Source organism: Populus euphratica, unplaced genomic scaffold (genome assembly GCF_000495115.2).
Source record: "Populus euphratica unplaced genomic scaffold, PopEup_1.0 scaffold188.1, whole genome shotgun sequence".
NCBI classification, from domain to species: Eukaryota; Viridiplantae; Streptophyta; class Magnoliopsida; order Malpighiales; family Salicaceae; genus Populus; species Populus euphratica.
Window position 1 is genome coordinate 449,767 of NW_011499966.1, and position 16,207 is coordinate 465,973.

The following is a 16,207-nucleotide window of genomic DNA, read 5'->3' on the forward strand; positions in this document are numbered from 1 at the left end:
TAATGGTATGTCAAATAAGTATAATATAATTAAATATAGTAATTATGATAAAGAAACTATAATATAGTAATTTTCGTGATCTCATGTGTTTTATAGGTATCTATTTTTGAAGGCCTCATTCCTTATAAATGGGTTATCGATACACCTAACCTTTCCTATCCAAGAGGTACGCTAAGCGTGAACTAACATCATTGCTGAAAGGATTTTTCTTATTATTATTTTATTCCGTCATTATTTTTTTTGGAAATTACTAATAAATTTCTTTTATCACAGCTTCGAGTAAACCATGATGAAATATTTTCCATCCGCATTTCTTTTTTCTTTTCTTTTTTTCAATTTTCTAGTAGTACATCTCCAACTGTGCAGATGATAATAAAAATTGAAAAATGGACGTTTATGCTGGTTTTCATGCTGCATCGAGGCATGTTTATAATAGGTTCGTAAATGATCTTGCCAAACAGTGCAAGCAACCAGTTCGGCACCACCCTTGATTCAGCTACAAGCCCATATTCTCAGGTTTGTTACGAGAATGACTTTCGGGAGGCTTTGGCTTGTGTGCAACATCTTATTTTAAATCCAATCAAGTTTCTGCTCGTCCATTCTATCACGAGTTGTCAGATGGTGGGGGTACCATCGCGTAATGAAACCATGTAGACCAAATTACTACAGGAAAATTTGCAGAAGATAGAGAAGCTCTTAATTAAAGAGAGCCAAATGACAGTGCCTGAGACCCCATCTCAAGACCAGCCATGTGATGTGATGTATGCTGGTGTTAGGAAGGAGAACGTGAACTGCAATGAGATCATTTGGATTCCTAAAACTCCAGATATGGGTTAAAAGCTAAATAGTTTTCGGGCTGTAGGATAGATTCATACTTTTTTATTGTTGCTACAATTTAGACTTGAAAATAACCTTTTTAAATCTTGGGCTCCATATGAAAGTTGTAGCCCTATATCTTACCTTTCCATCTATATAAAGTAGACCTAAATTGGAGATCTAAAGCTCCAGATATGACCCAATTACCGAACAGTGTTCTGGTTTGGACTGCATCGGTATCTCTTTTCTAAGTTTGGCCATCTCTTTGTCCTTTCAATTTCAGTTCTTAAACTCATCAATCAATCCTTTCATTTGTGTGATAGGCTTGAACTTAAAATGAATATTTACCACAAATTAAAGGTATCTTATATTATTAGATATGTTATTATAAAACATGTTTTATTTAAGGAGTTATTGATTCTTCAAGTGCAAAATGATAATATAAAATCTTGATAAAAATATACTTTTAAGTTCTAATCACCAACCGTATAGAATAACCTACACCTTTGCAATGAAAGGAACTTGATTTGTTGTTAAAATAAATTATAATCATGAATACCTGGCGATATTTACAAGTATTAGCATTAATCGAATAAGATAACTAATGTAATCATGTTGACAATTCATAATCTGATTGGAACCTCCTTTATGTGTGGTTTTCAATTGAATAATAAGAGTTTATAATATATTTGTTTGAAATACCATTAGTGGATCCTCTAACCTTGACATTTGTTGTTATTATTGCGGAGTCCACCATACATTGATCTTACATTTCAAAGTTCTCATCAACTTCTTCTTCTTCTTATTCCATTATTATTAGTATTAGTATTAGTATTCTTATTACTATTAATATTAGTATTAGTATTACTATTGTTATTATTGTTGTTGTTGTTATTTATAATTTGTATAATTAACCTCCTTATGGTTCGATCTCAATCTTGCTAGGTTATTTATTATTTCGACACTTCTGCACTTGAAAAAAGATATCAATTTTTTGATCGTGTCACTTACCATCAACAGCTGAGCTAAACTAGCCTTTTACCTCCCAAAATAAACATGTTACCTCATCTCTTTTTTCAAAAAATTACTATCAGCCCCTCTTTTCTCTCACATCCCTCTATCTTTTTTAATAAAAAAACTAGAGCCCCTAACCCCCATCAATCGCCTTTAATAAACTTTTCACCTCCATTGTTAAGCATGACCTCCACCACTAATAACTCCATCCTCTTCATGACAGCCCATCCAACAAAACTTCACTTTTTTTTTTTTCTTTTCCCAGCAATGACACTTTTCACAATGTATCTTTGTTGGCTAACCATAAAGCCTTTCAACCTAAACACAACAGACTTTTGATTTCTCTCATGACTACTAACAACCATTAACATGACCCAAATAAATGACACCTTCACCTGTGATAGCCCCAACTCTAGTTATTAACTTTCGAATGATAGCTTTTACCACACGTCTCCCTCACTATTTCTATTTGAAGCAATCACAAAAGGGAGGAAAAATTGAGAAAAAAAAAACTTAAAAAGACAAATCTAAAAAATAATAAAATCAATTATTTGTGTATTTATCCTTGTTTTATAGGTGATGATGACTCTCACCATTGGCATAAAAAAAAAGAGGAGTAAAAGTGGATCTAGATCCTTATATTTTTTTATCTCACTTACAGTAGCGCGTGAACCCATAAGCTAACAATGGTGGCGACATATGAGATCTACATGTTGACACTATTTATGCACCTCCAAAAGACTCTAGATTTGATTTCTTTAGTTTTTGGACATGCTTAACATCTCAAAATATTGATCTATAAACTCAAATTATTTTTGAAATCAAATATTTATTTTTTGTATAATATTTGAACGTTTTAGACTATTAATTTGGTTTAATTTGTGTTTGGATTTCAAAATAATTTGATTATTTTCATTGAATTATGGATTTATTTTTTTAGGTTTGTGATTGTTTTGTGGACATTAAATATAGATGCACGAGTTATATTTAGGTTGGTTTTGGTTTATTTGGATTAACATGAAATTTAAATGAAGTATGTGATATTAATAAAATCTGTGTGAATGTTTAGTGTTTGCTTGCTTTTGAGTTGAATTTTGAATGATAAATCATTTGTTTTTAAATTGATATCTTTTTTTATTTAAAATATATTATTGTATTTCGCCGAATATGACATTAATAAGAACTTTTCTTAAACTTTATATAGACTAACGATTATAAAAAACAACAATATCTTATTTTATATCAAACAAATGAACAATGCAGCTTACCTTATGTAAGATGTATAAGGGTATTAATACTTTTTTTTTAAGCAACCAATCCCCTTACTCAAACTCTAAGACTAGTTAGGGTTCCTAGTGATCAAAATAATATATGGTGTCTCTCATTCCTTTTTTTACTAATAAAGAACAAGAATTTATTATCCTTTCTCCCACACTATTCCCGATCTAGAAGGATGGTCATTGTGACTCAGTTGACGTACGACAATATGCATCATAAGAGTTTATGGGTTTCAACCTTTGAACTCACTAAACCCTATAATAAATAAATTTAATTGACGCTTTATTTAGTTCACACAACTAAATTGAAGCTTTACTCCTGATTAAATGTGATTAAACCTTACCCGACCTAGTAGATTAACTCAATAACCTGTTAACTAAGAACTTGATCCAAGTTAGGTTTATATTGAACTAGGTGGGAGTTGACCTAATTAAACATGATTGACCCAACAAGTCAATATGAAATCCAATCACTTAGTCAAAACTAGAGCAATACCTTATTTAACTTAAAAAAATTTAAAATGAAGTTGTTTTATTTATTTTTTAAATCTTAAAACAATATCATTTTAAATTTATCTAAATGAACCAATGTTGATTCAATCTATGCATGACTCGAGCCTTGAACATGGTCATGAATTAGATTAGGTTAATGCTTTTTGTGACATGTGGATGGCATGGTCATGAATTAGACAAGTTTTATAACTATGTTTCTAATCTTATATATATACACTTGGTCCATGCCATGTTGAGAAGCTAATTTTTTTTTTTTTGTAAAAGATAATGTTCAAGTGTTGCAAGTGTATCTTAAAAAGAAAAAAAAAATATGCGACTCAAGTTATAGACTCAACTAGGTCAAACAACTTGGTTTCATCTAATTAAATAATAAAAAAATAGGCAATATAATAAATGCGCCATTTTATTTTATTTTTAAAAAAATCATGATAACTTGGGAAAGAATCTTTTTCCAAAAGAGGAAAAATGATACATCTCAATTCTTAGTTAATTAAATATGAAAGGATAAAACTGGGTAAAAAATGATAAAAAAAATACTTGTTATGAGTGAACCCAAGTTAGCACGAGATACTTATAATACATGTAATAAAGGGTAAGCCAACCAGGTTACTTACCAAACTCACAACCTATGTTATAAGATTATAATAACCTGATAAAAAGAATAAAGAAAACCACAAAGGCTATTTTAAAAAAATTATAAAATGATGAAATTAGAAAATAAAATAAGTAAACAAATAAAAAAACGATGTCAACTCGCGTTAGCTTTTTAAACTTGTGAAAAACACACTTTTTGGAAAAACACCACAAAACTTAATCTTTGACCAATCAGTAAGAATGAAGATCAAAATTAAAATAAGAAAATAAATTAATTTTTTTATTCAAGAGTGAAATTGAAAAGAAAAATCAGTTTAACAAGAGAATAAAAATAAAAAACAATTAAAAAATAAGAACGAAATTGAAAAAAATAATATATCACAAATTGAAATTGAATGATAAAATCAAAAATAAAAAAAATTATAAAAAAATCAAAGTTGAAATATCAATAACCAATAAAAAAACTTTGAAATTCTAAATGGTCAGTAAGAATTTTAGAGAATAGAAAAAAAAAAGCTCAATTGATGACAAACCATCTTATCATCATTACCATACACCATCCCACTAGAAAAAAACGCTACAACAATTTCAATAACATGATGGAAGAAAATTTTCAGAAAACCTTAAACGCTTCCTAAATATTTGCTCGTGTTGCATATTTTAATAATTTTTTTATTTAAATAATATTTTATATTTATTAAAAGATTAACTTACTCTCTACAAACTAGATAATAATAATAATAAATAATAAAAACACACAAAGTACTTGAATGTAATTTTTAAAAATTTTACTTGCACAATTTAATTGTTATACTATATTTTAAAAAGTAAAATTACTAAAGAACTACTGGATATAAGTGTTTTTAAAGGTTTGTTTTTAAAAATAATTGAGTTATTTTATTACGTGTATAAAAGTTAAAAACAATAATTTTATTTTTGAATAACGATTAATGGAACTAGAAAAAAATAGATTGTTTTTTGGAGGGTAAAAATATAATTATACTATTATAGTATCACAGTGAAGAGTGAAATATACGTGGCTGTACGTTGAAAATGCATTTTAGTTTATATATTAACAAATTGCACGAGCGATGTAAGGGATTATATTATTAGATCCCGAAGCGATTCTTTTGGTGCGTGCGAGAGACCGAACTTTAGAGAGGAGGAGAGTTACGTAGGAAGGGGAGAGGAGAAGAGAGGAGAGAGGGAGGGAGGAGATCTGAATTATTAGGGTTTTGAAATTCAAGTCCCAGGTCAGTGAGCGTGTAAATTCTTATGATCTTTTGTTTTTTTTTGGTTTTTTTAGCAGAGGAAATGGTGTGTTTGATGATGTTTAATTGTGAGATAGAGGTTGTTGTGTGCTTGTTATTTGCAGGAGCGACCACCTACGAGAGGAGTGATAGAGAGCTAAGATTTCCTTCTGTTTCTTTTGAGTCTTCTAAGAGAACTGAGAGAGAGCTAAGATTATCACTTTCGATTTTAGGGTTTCTCTTTTTTGCTTTCTTGTCATCACCAAACAGCAACAAAAGGGGTCTTCTTTGTAGTTGTTTTGAATGGACCGAAAGCTTGTGGTTAGTTAATTGTTTTTGGTTTTGCGAATTTATGAAGTTTGAATTTTCTTTTTGTGGGTTCTTATGCTTTTGTGTGTGATTCAACTTGTAGGTTTTGGGTATTCCATGGGAGATTGATACCGAGGGTTTGAGAGAATATATGACCAAATTTGGTGGATTAGAGGATTGTATTGTTATGAAGGTTAGCCCTTTATTTATTTATTTATTTTTTTAAAGTACAGGCTTTATGCTTATGATCCTGCTTCTTCTTCTTCTTTTTTTTTTGAATTAATGGAAAATGTTATATTGTGGGCTGTGTGATTATAATTTTATTATGTCACAAGGAATTTAGATTGTCGTGATGGTTTGGTAATTTCTATTTCTTACTGGCTTTCCCATTCTTACATCAGATTTTGTGTAGTACCAGTATTAAAAGGTTTGTACTTCATTAAGTTGGATTTTTGGTGTGAGAACATTTCCTGCTGTTTGGTGTACTGAATTTAGCTAAACTTTATGTTTCCTTGGTTTGGCCAAAGCATCTCATAAAGATTTTGAATTTGCGGGTGCCTGAAAGCTAAGGGTGGAAATTTGACGGTTGATTTTCACTTTAAGTATCGTGTGCCTTGTGTAACATTGCTGTGTGCATACACTAAAGGTGGGCTTTCTGGCAGTATTCGCAGCACCACACTGGACCTCACTACTCGTGTACCATTTTACCAAATAAAAGTGTTTTTTCTTAAACCCCTCTGCAGTATACGAAAGCTGAACCAATGTTTTGATTGGCTAGATTAGTCTTTATCAGTTTCTAGTTTTCTTGTCTTCCCAAGGTGTAGTTTGTCATGAATATTGAACACCATTAGTAATTGTTTGTTACAATTTGAAGTTGTAGATGTGAGAAAGGGGTAGATGAAAATAGCATTCAGTCGAACTTTAGGTCTAAGAGTACAAAGATTATATTTGAACACTCAGATTTCTTCAACTTTCTACTGCAATGTGCATTATGCAATATTATTGCTTAATCCAGTTTATTTTGTATCAATGTGTGAGAGGTGCACAATTTGGTTAGTATATTTTTCCATTATTAGTGAGGAATCTTTATCTTTTCATTTTCTTCTGTGTATCTCTATAAATCCCTGACAGTGTTTCTATTATACTTCTCCATGTTTAGGAACGGTCATCAGGTCGATCTCGTGGTTTTGGATATGTTACTTTTGTGTCAGCTGAAGATGCTAAGGTATTTCATATGGCCTTTATTCGTTTTCAATTTCTATGCTGCTTAAGATTGTTTGTGTGCTGAAATCCTGTTGGCTGCAGGCTGTGCTATCAAGTGAACACTTTCTTGGTAAAAGAATGCTGGAAGTTAAAGTGGCTACCCCCAAGGTTGGATAAAAAAAATCTTGAACAGATTGCCTTGTTATTTAAATTTTTTAGGCCTGCTTCACTTTGTTTTGTTTACTGTGCACGATTGAAATACAGGCGCACCACGTGCTGCTTTATCTTGTGTTATGTTTTGGCAGGAGGAGATGCGAGCGCCTTCAAAAAAAGCGACTAGGATATTTGTGGCCAGGATTCCACCATCTGTGACAGAAACTACCTTTCGAAGGTAAGTATTGTGATGGTGGTCAGGGTACCTGTTTCCTTCTCCTCTAAACACAATTCGTGAAGTTTGATGCGGAATGAACTCAGGTCATGATATTTTTTTCTCTTGCAGTCATTTTGAGAAATATGGGGAGATAATAGACCTATACATGCCAAAAGTAAGCTCTGATTCATGTGCTAATGGCCATACTCTGATTCATGTTGTCTTGTGTACTAAGAATTAAATTTATTTAATTGTTCCTCTGGTTAGAAACATTATAATTTTGTCAATAATTGTGCTGTACAGGATCATAGCTCGAAAGCACATCGTGGAATTGGGTTCATCACATATGCCAGTGCAGGTCAGACTTTTAACATGCTTTGCAATTATTTTTTCTTGAAATATCCAGATTGTTTTTTGCACTTAATTATGTTGCTATGTCACATGAAAACATGTGTGAATATGTGGTGTAGAGACCAGTTGAAGTATTGAGCCTCTTTACATTATGGAGATTGTCATCCTTTGTGTGTTTATAGCAAATGTGTCCTTATTGATCACTGAGCCTTCATAGAGATGCGGTGGATGTTGGGGAATATGTCTCTGATGCAAAATACTGAAATGGATTGTGTCATAACAGATTCTGTGGATAATTTGATGGCTGAAACTCATGAATTGGGAGGCTCTACTGTAGTTGTAGATCGAGCAACGCCTAAGGCAAGTTTCTGCTGAGCTACCTTTTTTCTCTTTAAAATAGGCTTGGTTTTATCTTATGGTTGGAAAATTATTATTATTATTTTACTTGCAATTGAAGTCACCTTTAGTCTCAGAAGATATCTCATTTGTGATATGTTTTAGCAGTTTTTTTACATTTATTTTAATAGATATGCTGTTGATATCAATGGTGTAATATTATATTATTAGGAAGATGATTTTAGGCCAAATGGAAGAATGGCTCCTGGTGGATATGGTGCATACAATGCTTATATTTCTGCAGCTAATAGATATGCAGCTCTTGGTGCTCCCACCTTGTATGATCATCCTGGACCATTCTATGGAAGTAAGTAACCACTAGAAATAGGTATTTTTAGCAAAATGGCAATTACTATTTCATCATGTATTAATTTTTTTCCTGTTGGATTAGGAGGGGAATCATCTAGAGGAATGGGCAAAAAGATCTTTGTTGGAAGGCTTCCTCAGGAAGCAAGTGCTGAAGATTTGCGCCAGTATTTTGGTAGATTTGGCCACATATTAGATGTATATGTTCCCAAGGTAAGATAGTGATATTTTTTGTTGTATGGTTGAGAGGGATTTTCATCTATTTATTGATCTGTGCATACTTATTGGATGTAGGATCCCAAGAGAACTGGCCACAGAGGTTTTGGATTTGTAACCTTTGCTGAAGATGGTGTAGCAGATCGTGTATCTCGAAGATCTCATGAGATTTGTGGACATCAGGTATTACTGAGAACTTGTCCCTTACCCAGAGCATTTGTTGATAGTTGATCTTTATCCAGAATCTACCATTAAAAGAGATGTATGTACAAAGGGTTCCTTGTTCCTAAGGTTTTTGAATGAAGATATGTCAATTGAGAAGGCATTTCTAATGCTTCATAAGTAAAATGAAGGGTTTTTGTGTCTCTATCTTGGAGGTGGTTTGCAAATTTCTGGATTTGCTAGGTGCTGGAGGGTGGTTATCATTGTTATTCGCGAGCTAGAGTTTAGGATGCTATTGTACTTTGTTCATCATTCAACAAATTATTGTTATTAATACTTGAAAGAACAAAATATCACTTATAGCATGAGTCACTGAATATTGCACATTGGAGCATGATGCTTGAATATTATTTAGGCTCATACGCTATCTATGTGCTGTGCTTGCCTGCATGCGAAACCTTCACCGATAAGGACATTTGTTACTTTGAAGAAAGCTGAGGCCTCAATTCTAGCTGAAATGCATAACATAACTTCTGACTGTAACTTCATGTGCAGGTTGCAATAGATTCAGCCACACCTATTGATGATGCTGGTCCAAGCGGAAATTTCATGATGGGTGGTCCTGAACCTTTTGGGAGTTATGCTGGTCCCATGCGCAACTTCGGCAGGATGTATGGAACCCTGGATTACGATGATGCAAGTGCATATATGGTTCCTTCTAAAGTAAGTCTGATGATTGTTGAATCCTCTATATGGTGTTTGTACATTGATAAATATTAATGAGGTTAGTAGCAAAGTTTCTGTTAGCTTGATCAATTTGTTAAACGAAACATTCTTTTCTTTACAGTGGGGTTATGGAATGGGGAGTGCAAGACCTTCAAGGGCAGATTGGAGGTACAGGCCATACTAGACAAACGATGGTGGCCTTGGAAAACTAGGATTGTCCACTGAATTCTTAATGCCATGTCAGTGTCAGATTGTTTATTATGTGGGTTGAAGTTTCTTCAATAATGGTATAATTATTTAATGTTGACATTTTTCCTGCTATGGAGAATCCTAAACTTATAAAAGCTTCAAGTGCCAGATTGTTTATTATGTTAATGCTGCTGGCATGTACTTCGTAGGAATGTAGCAAGGGATCTACAAGATGTGGCCTGTGTACCATGTAGGTTTGAACTGCGAATGGGAATTCTCCATGTGTTGATAGGAATTCTCCTTGTGATGATCGTAGATTTTTTTCAATTATTATTATAATTATCATTGTTGGTCACACATTTGGAAATCAATTGTTCTCTCTCCCAACATCTCAACAATTTGCACTGTCATTTTGTCGGATATGGTGAACTGCTGCAAAGAAACATTGTGCGGTGCCAAAAGAAAACTGCAGGTTTCTAGATACGACGTTCACAGCAGTAGAGAACTTCCTTTACAAGAAGAGTGGGAGCTACCCTCAGGGCTCATTTGTGTTGCCATATCCGTTCTTGAAATATTACGATCAACTGTGGTTGCTTCATCAATCCATGCCCTTTGTTTTTTCATCACCACGTTTAATCAGAAAAGAAGTGTGTGAAGATACAATCATGCGACATTTCAACACCACAAGAATATAGCAACCATGGAAAGGTTCTGTATAAGATAGCATATATAAACCTATAACCGTACCTGAGACCAATGCATAATAAGAAATGACATATTGGTATGGCTCTTTCTCACTGCCTGGATGCAGTCAATTGATTAGATTTCCAGACATGTGGCAGATGCATGCTAATTCAGTACCATTTCGTTTCATAAGCCTATCTGTATCTGCAAATTTTTTTCCGTCTCTTTGCACTTACAGATACTAGGCATCATTTTCTCCTGGTCCCTCTCGGTCTTAGATGGCACAAAGAGTGTTACCCTTGTTTCCTAATGATACTAAAATATTTTCTTCTCAAATGCAAGTCATAACTAGAAACGGTAATTATTTATCCCAGCCAGTTTTCATTTCAATATCGACATCCAGCACAGCTGAGAAGGTACATAGATATTGGAAATGTGGTTTACTGCCCTTAGCATTTCCTTGAACAACATTGGTCATAGTAACACTTGCGAGTCGAGATTACAGTGAAAGTGGTAGCGCATACCAAAATCTTGACATCAAATAGTTGATTTGAAAAAGCATCAAGTATTACTCTGATTTCTGATGCGTATCCACTGTTGTTTTACAAAACATCTATGCCACGAAGCTATTTCAGGAACAGATAAGTATTCAAAGGCACCTCACTGTCGTCAGCCCATTCATTTTACAGAACCTATAAATGATAATACAGTGTTCTTCAGACACCCAGCCAGAAGAACTACAGCCTCGATCATCGCGTTGGTACTGTTGATCTGTGAATTATTACTAATCAGTCTTACTGATCTAAGAGGGTGTCATCAAAACAACTTGAATGGAGCTAACGGTTGCTTAAACGCAATCTTAACTAGACATGAAGAAGGCATGCCCATGAAACACGTTCCTATGTCTAGTCCTTCAGTGGATTCATATTTAGCATTGTAGAAATAGCAAAATTTACTTTCCAAATGCACAAATGCACATTTAAACCTTGAGAGCTGGAAGATGAACATTCGCTTGCCAAGTCAGACCAACCAGGACGACTAGCCAAACGTTCCCACATGACCGTGCCCACTATTATGAGCTCCACTCCCACTGTAATGAGAACCAGCCCCATTAGGCATCGAGACTCCAGTCGAAAACGGAGAATTCACAGGAAGTTCCTCACAATCCCACCATCAAGAACTCCCATCGAAGGTGAACAATTTTGATAGTAACCGATCTCAGGATGTACATTAATAGGTCCACCTTTTGACTTGGCACGTCTTAGAGGATGACATTGTGAACTTTTAGCAACACCATAGCCCAAAACCGGACTGCATATCCACCTCTCTCCATCTTCCCATTTTGAAGGCAAAGCCCTGCCACTATAAAAAGGAGTTAAAGCACTTATATGCCTCCTGCTGCTGCCTGATGAAGGGTGTGGAACTCTCTCTGAACTCCATCCTTTGTTATCTTGGTATTTGGCTCCACCCGGACTTGGAAGCTAACATAAACTCTGGGAAGATATTAGATTTTGCTTCATGTTTGTAAATTACAGAGCCATTTATGAAGTGGGTCTTTGTCTGCTAATTATTATTACAAGTGTCTTCAAAGCAAGAGAATGAACTAGACTGTTAGATTTGCAAGTGTTAGCTTGTTCAGCTGCAGTGGTTTTCTTGCTTTCGCACTTCTAACCATTTTTGCTTGTACGTGGACAAAACTTTTGTTGAAGAAGTTGCATCAAATGGGGTTGAGTCAGGGAATAATTGCTGCGTTGTGGACGACGTTTGCATTGATAATGATTTTGTGGAAATCTTTCTTGAGCAGATAGACAAAAGTTTATCGTTTTATGTGCAAATCTTTTGGTTTGAAAAAATCTCACTCAACCGAAAGCCACACGTACGGGTATAAGAAAGTAACAGTAGTGTGCATGCATGGAGCATATAATTTTACAATTTCATCCACAGTTTTTTTTTTCTTCAATATAATTAAACTTTATAATTTTATTCAATTCATTTTTTTGGTAAATTTTACTTATCTTTTATTGACATGATTAATTATTTAATTAAATAAAAAAATTATTTTAAAAAACAAAGTTATTAAATAAAATTAAAGACATATTATTATGAGATTAAATATTTTAATCTTAGTTTTTTTTTATCAAATATAAATTTAATTAATTAGATGTACATATATGTATTTTGATTTATAATTGAGAGTTATTTATTTATCTAAAAATACATTATGTATTTATTTATTATAAAATATCCAAACAATAACTAATCTTCTTTTAGAATATTTATAAAAAAAACTCTTTGTGACTTCCTTCGAAATTCGCTAAGCAAGTTGTAGTTAAATGTTTGCTTTTAAGTATAATTTATTTTTTAAGTTGTTTTTTATTTAAAAAAATCATGAAATTAATGTTTTTTAAGTAGTTTTAGATAATTTAGATGTTTTCATATAAAAAATAAAAATAAAAAACTCTGAAATACATATCCCAGCACAATGCTAAAAACATAAAACATGTAGGTTATCTTTCCTGGCTTTAGTATCGTCTTGTAAGCTTCTTTTGCCCATTCTTTAAGAACATCTTGTCCCTGAATGAGAATTGATGTGGAAATTTTATCTAATCATTTAAATCTATCTTTGGTTCATGATGGTGTTTTGACATGAGCCCACCCAGCAGGTGATTTGTAGGAGACGGGGGATTCTGTGGGATTGAGTTGTATCCACTCATTCACTTCTGCAACGTGTCGTGGGTTACTGCTTCTAGTTGCTTTGTATTAAAAACAAAGAGAGAGCGACTCAACTTGTGTGGGTTTGGTCCAATTACTCTGCTGACATTTGTTTCAGAGATGGATAGATACATGTCGCCCCTTCACACTAGCCAGTACAATCAGATTTATGGCTGTAGTTTTCGGATTAGGAGTCTTTGCACGAGGACGCTTAGAGCAATGCATGCATGGCGTCAACACGAAAGTGAAGGCATACAAGAGCCATTCTTTCTTATTCTTCTTCTTTTTCTTTAACTGTGGGTGTAATGAAAACTTAAATGTATTTTAATTAATTTTTTAAAATTTTAAAATTAATAATTATATAAATTTTCAATAACATTAAAATTTATAACATTCAAACTAATAATATCTAGAAAACAAATTTAAAATCTAACCTACAAAGCTGTATTTCTTAAAGTTAATGTTATTTTTTAATTTATTTTTGTTTTCTGCTTCAATTTGTTTTTTCAAATGTTTTTTTAAAAATAAAATTTAATATATTGTTAAATAAAAAATATATTTAAAATTTTTTTCCATTATCAAACACTATTTAATCTCATTTGATGACCGAAAAAAAAAGCTAACTACAAATTGACTTGTGATTATCTGTGGACTCTAATGATTTTATGCTGGTTACTGGCTATGAATAAATTACAGTAATCTCACATCTCAAATCACTACAGAATGCCGCCCACTCGAACAGAGATCCATTTTAACGAAGTGTTTCATTATAGTGGTTGTTCATCCGTGTGGATAAGTATTATTGCTAAATTTTGGAGAACAATGTCATCATTCTGTAATATATATTGGTATAGTAAAGTGGCATTATTGCATTATATTATTGCATAGGCACCATCAGTTTTTTTTTTTTGATGTCTGCTTATTTTTATATTTTGAAAATATTTTAATTTTTTAAAACTAATATTTTTTAGTATTTTTAAATATTTTATTATGGTGATATTAAAAATAATTTTTAAAAAATAAAAAATATTATTTTAATACATTAAAAAAATACTTTAAAAAATAATTTCACTGGAAATATAGTTGACACAGTGACCTAAGTTAGGACATTATGATGGATAAGTGTTAAGGTTCCTTCTAAAAACATCCAACCTGATGCCATAGTCACCTGAAATCCATTCGAGCTAATGGAATGACACTAATGTCTACTTGGATTTTCGGTAAACCAGCAAATATTTGTTGATTTTTTTTTAAATGTTTGAGCGTATATTAATAGTCTAATAGATATTTTTTAAAAATAATTTTTACTTAATATATTAAAATAATTTGAAAACATCAATAAAAAATTTAAAGGAAAAATAAAATAAATTTAATTTAATTTTAAAAAAACTTTTTTAAAAAAATTATTACCTTAAAGGGTCAAGTTGGATGCTATTTATCATTTAACAAATATATTGAAAATACAAATCAGCCATAAGATTATGATTAAAAAAAACATTTTTATTAAGTATTGCTACCCGATATAAATAGAACCTCCGACATCAAAACAAAAATGAAAATAAAAAAATAGAGTCATTACTTAATTTTTAAGGATATTAAGAATCCTAAAATATACACTAGTTTTATAAATTTAAGTAAGGAGTTGATTATGTTTAAGGAAACATAGACATCACCCTTATTGTATTATTTCTAAGAAAATATTGCCCTAACTATGTGTTTCTTTTAAATTTATTTTTTATGTATGCCTTTAATTGTCTAAATTATTCTTTGAATTTATTCACAAGTCATTTATTATTGATCGATTTTTTTTTTAAGGTAGCATCAAATCCTGGATTAAAATCTTGCAACTCACTAATTTTTTAGATAAAAAGCATCATGTTAAGCCTGTGTCGATCTCTAAAATTAGAAGACTAATCGACCTAATAGTTTAAAAAATTTAAATAAAACTTGTAGAAAACTTGATAAAACTTGTCAACGCTTTTGTGGGCTCCTTTTAAGTTTAAAAATCAAGTATTAGGTCCACATTATTGATCTTTAAATCTATAAGGCTCATCACTTAACCATTTAAAAAACTTTAACAAAAATTGACAAAAACATAATGCAATCTTGATGAAAACTTGTCAAAATTCTCTAAAGCATTTTTAGACTATTTTAAGTTCGATCATCAGATTGGGAGTAAAATGCAGTGTAAAGTTATAACTATATTAGTCCCTAAAATTAAAAGACTCATTAACCATATTAGCTTTGGGTCCATGTTTGTCCCTAAAAGAAGTAGACTCATCAACGTAACTATTTAAAAAGTTTACACGAAATTTGATGAAAATTCATCAATGTATTTTTAAGCTCTTTTCAAAAGTTAGGTCCATGTCAGTCTCTAAAATTAGTAGATTAATTAACTTAAACTTAACGAAATCTTAAAATAAAAATAAATTTATTGATGCATTTTAAGTTTAAAAAGCAAATATCGGGTCTATGTTAGTCCCTAAAACTAAGTGACACATCAACCTAACCAATTATTACAAAAAATAAAAATGTTGCCAACAAGATAAAAACTTGTCTCTTTATTTTTTTTATTTCCAATATACACATATATATACATATATGAAAGACAATAACAAAATGAAAAATTATTCAAGTTCATTAAACATGTGATTAACATAATTTAGAAAAACAAAAATAAAAATGAAATCTATAAACTTCTTGTCTGTTAAATGATCTATATACATAAGTTAAAGAAAAAATTATTCATACCTTAAACAATTGAACTAGGCATGAGTTTGGACCTTAAAGATATTGCTCTTCTTAGAAAACATGATCACGACCCGAAACATATCAAAGCCATGTCATGAAAAAAAAAAAAAAGCAAAAACTTTCTCACACTTAAGTATTGAATTTATGAAAAACAAGGAAAAATACTTTACCAACATGTGTGTATCACTAGTTTCACCACATAAAAAAATAAAAATCTTTATTATTTTCTATTCTTGCTTTTAATCTTTATGAATATGGTGCATTCAAATATTTATCAAGCAAGATAGATATGAATAAAGATATTTATCCTAAAAAAGATGTGAATTCATACCTAAATGAAGTTATTATTATTGGAAATACATTCCTGC

General features: G+C 31.7%; 1 protein-coding gene across 2 annotated transcripts; it reads left to right on the forward strand.

The window, feature by feature from the left end:
* The first annotated feature begins 5,272 nt into the window (after positions 1-5,272).
* LOC105138969 (heterogeneous nuclear ribonucleoprotein 1) lies at positions 5,273-10,063 on the forward strand. Of its 2 annotated transcripts, XM_011045236.1 has the most exons (14): positions 5,273-5,467; positions 5,590-5,785; positions 5,877-5,966; positions 6,933-6,998; positions 7,079-7,144; positions 7,282-7,367; positions 7,476-7,521; positions 7,650-7,704; positions 7,981-8,057; positions 8,265-8,400; positions 8,485-8,612; positions 8,694-8,798; positions 9,333-9,500; positions 9,625-10,063. In XM_011045236.1, the coding sequence occupies exons 2-14, from the start codon at positions 5,768-5,770 to the stop codon at positions 9,685-9,687; spliced, it is 1,104 nt and encodes a 367-aa protein (XP_011043538.1). In that variant the 5' UTR covers positions 5,273-5,467; positions 5,590-5,767; the 3' UTR covers positions 9,688-10,063. The 2 variants fall into 2 exon arrangements, with proteins under 2 accessions (XP_011043538.1, XP_011043537.1); XM_011045235.1 differs by having other exon boundaries at positions 5,273-5,785.
* Positions 10,064-16,207: the final 6,144 nt, after the last annotated feature.

Excerpts from the sequence above, each read along its gene's own strand:
- LOC105138969 (XM_011045235.1), top strand. Across the intron at positions 8,613-8,693 it reads TAGATGTATATGTTCCCAAG|GATCCCAAGAGAACTGGCCA; the intron begins GTAAGATAGTGA and ends TATTGGATGTAG. Across the intron at positions 8,799-9,332 it reads ATGAGATTTGTGGACATCAG|GTTGCAATAGATTCAGCCAC; the intron begins GTATTACTGAGA and ends CTTCATGTGCAG.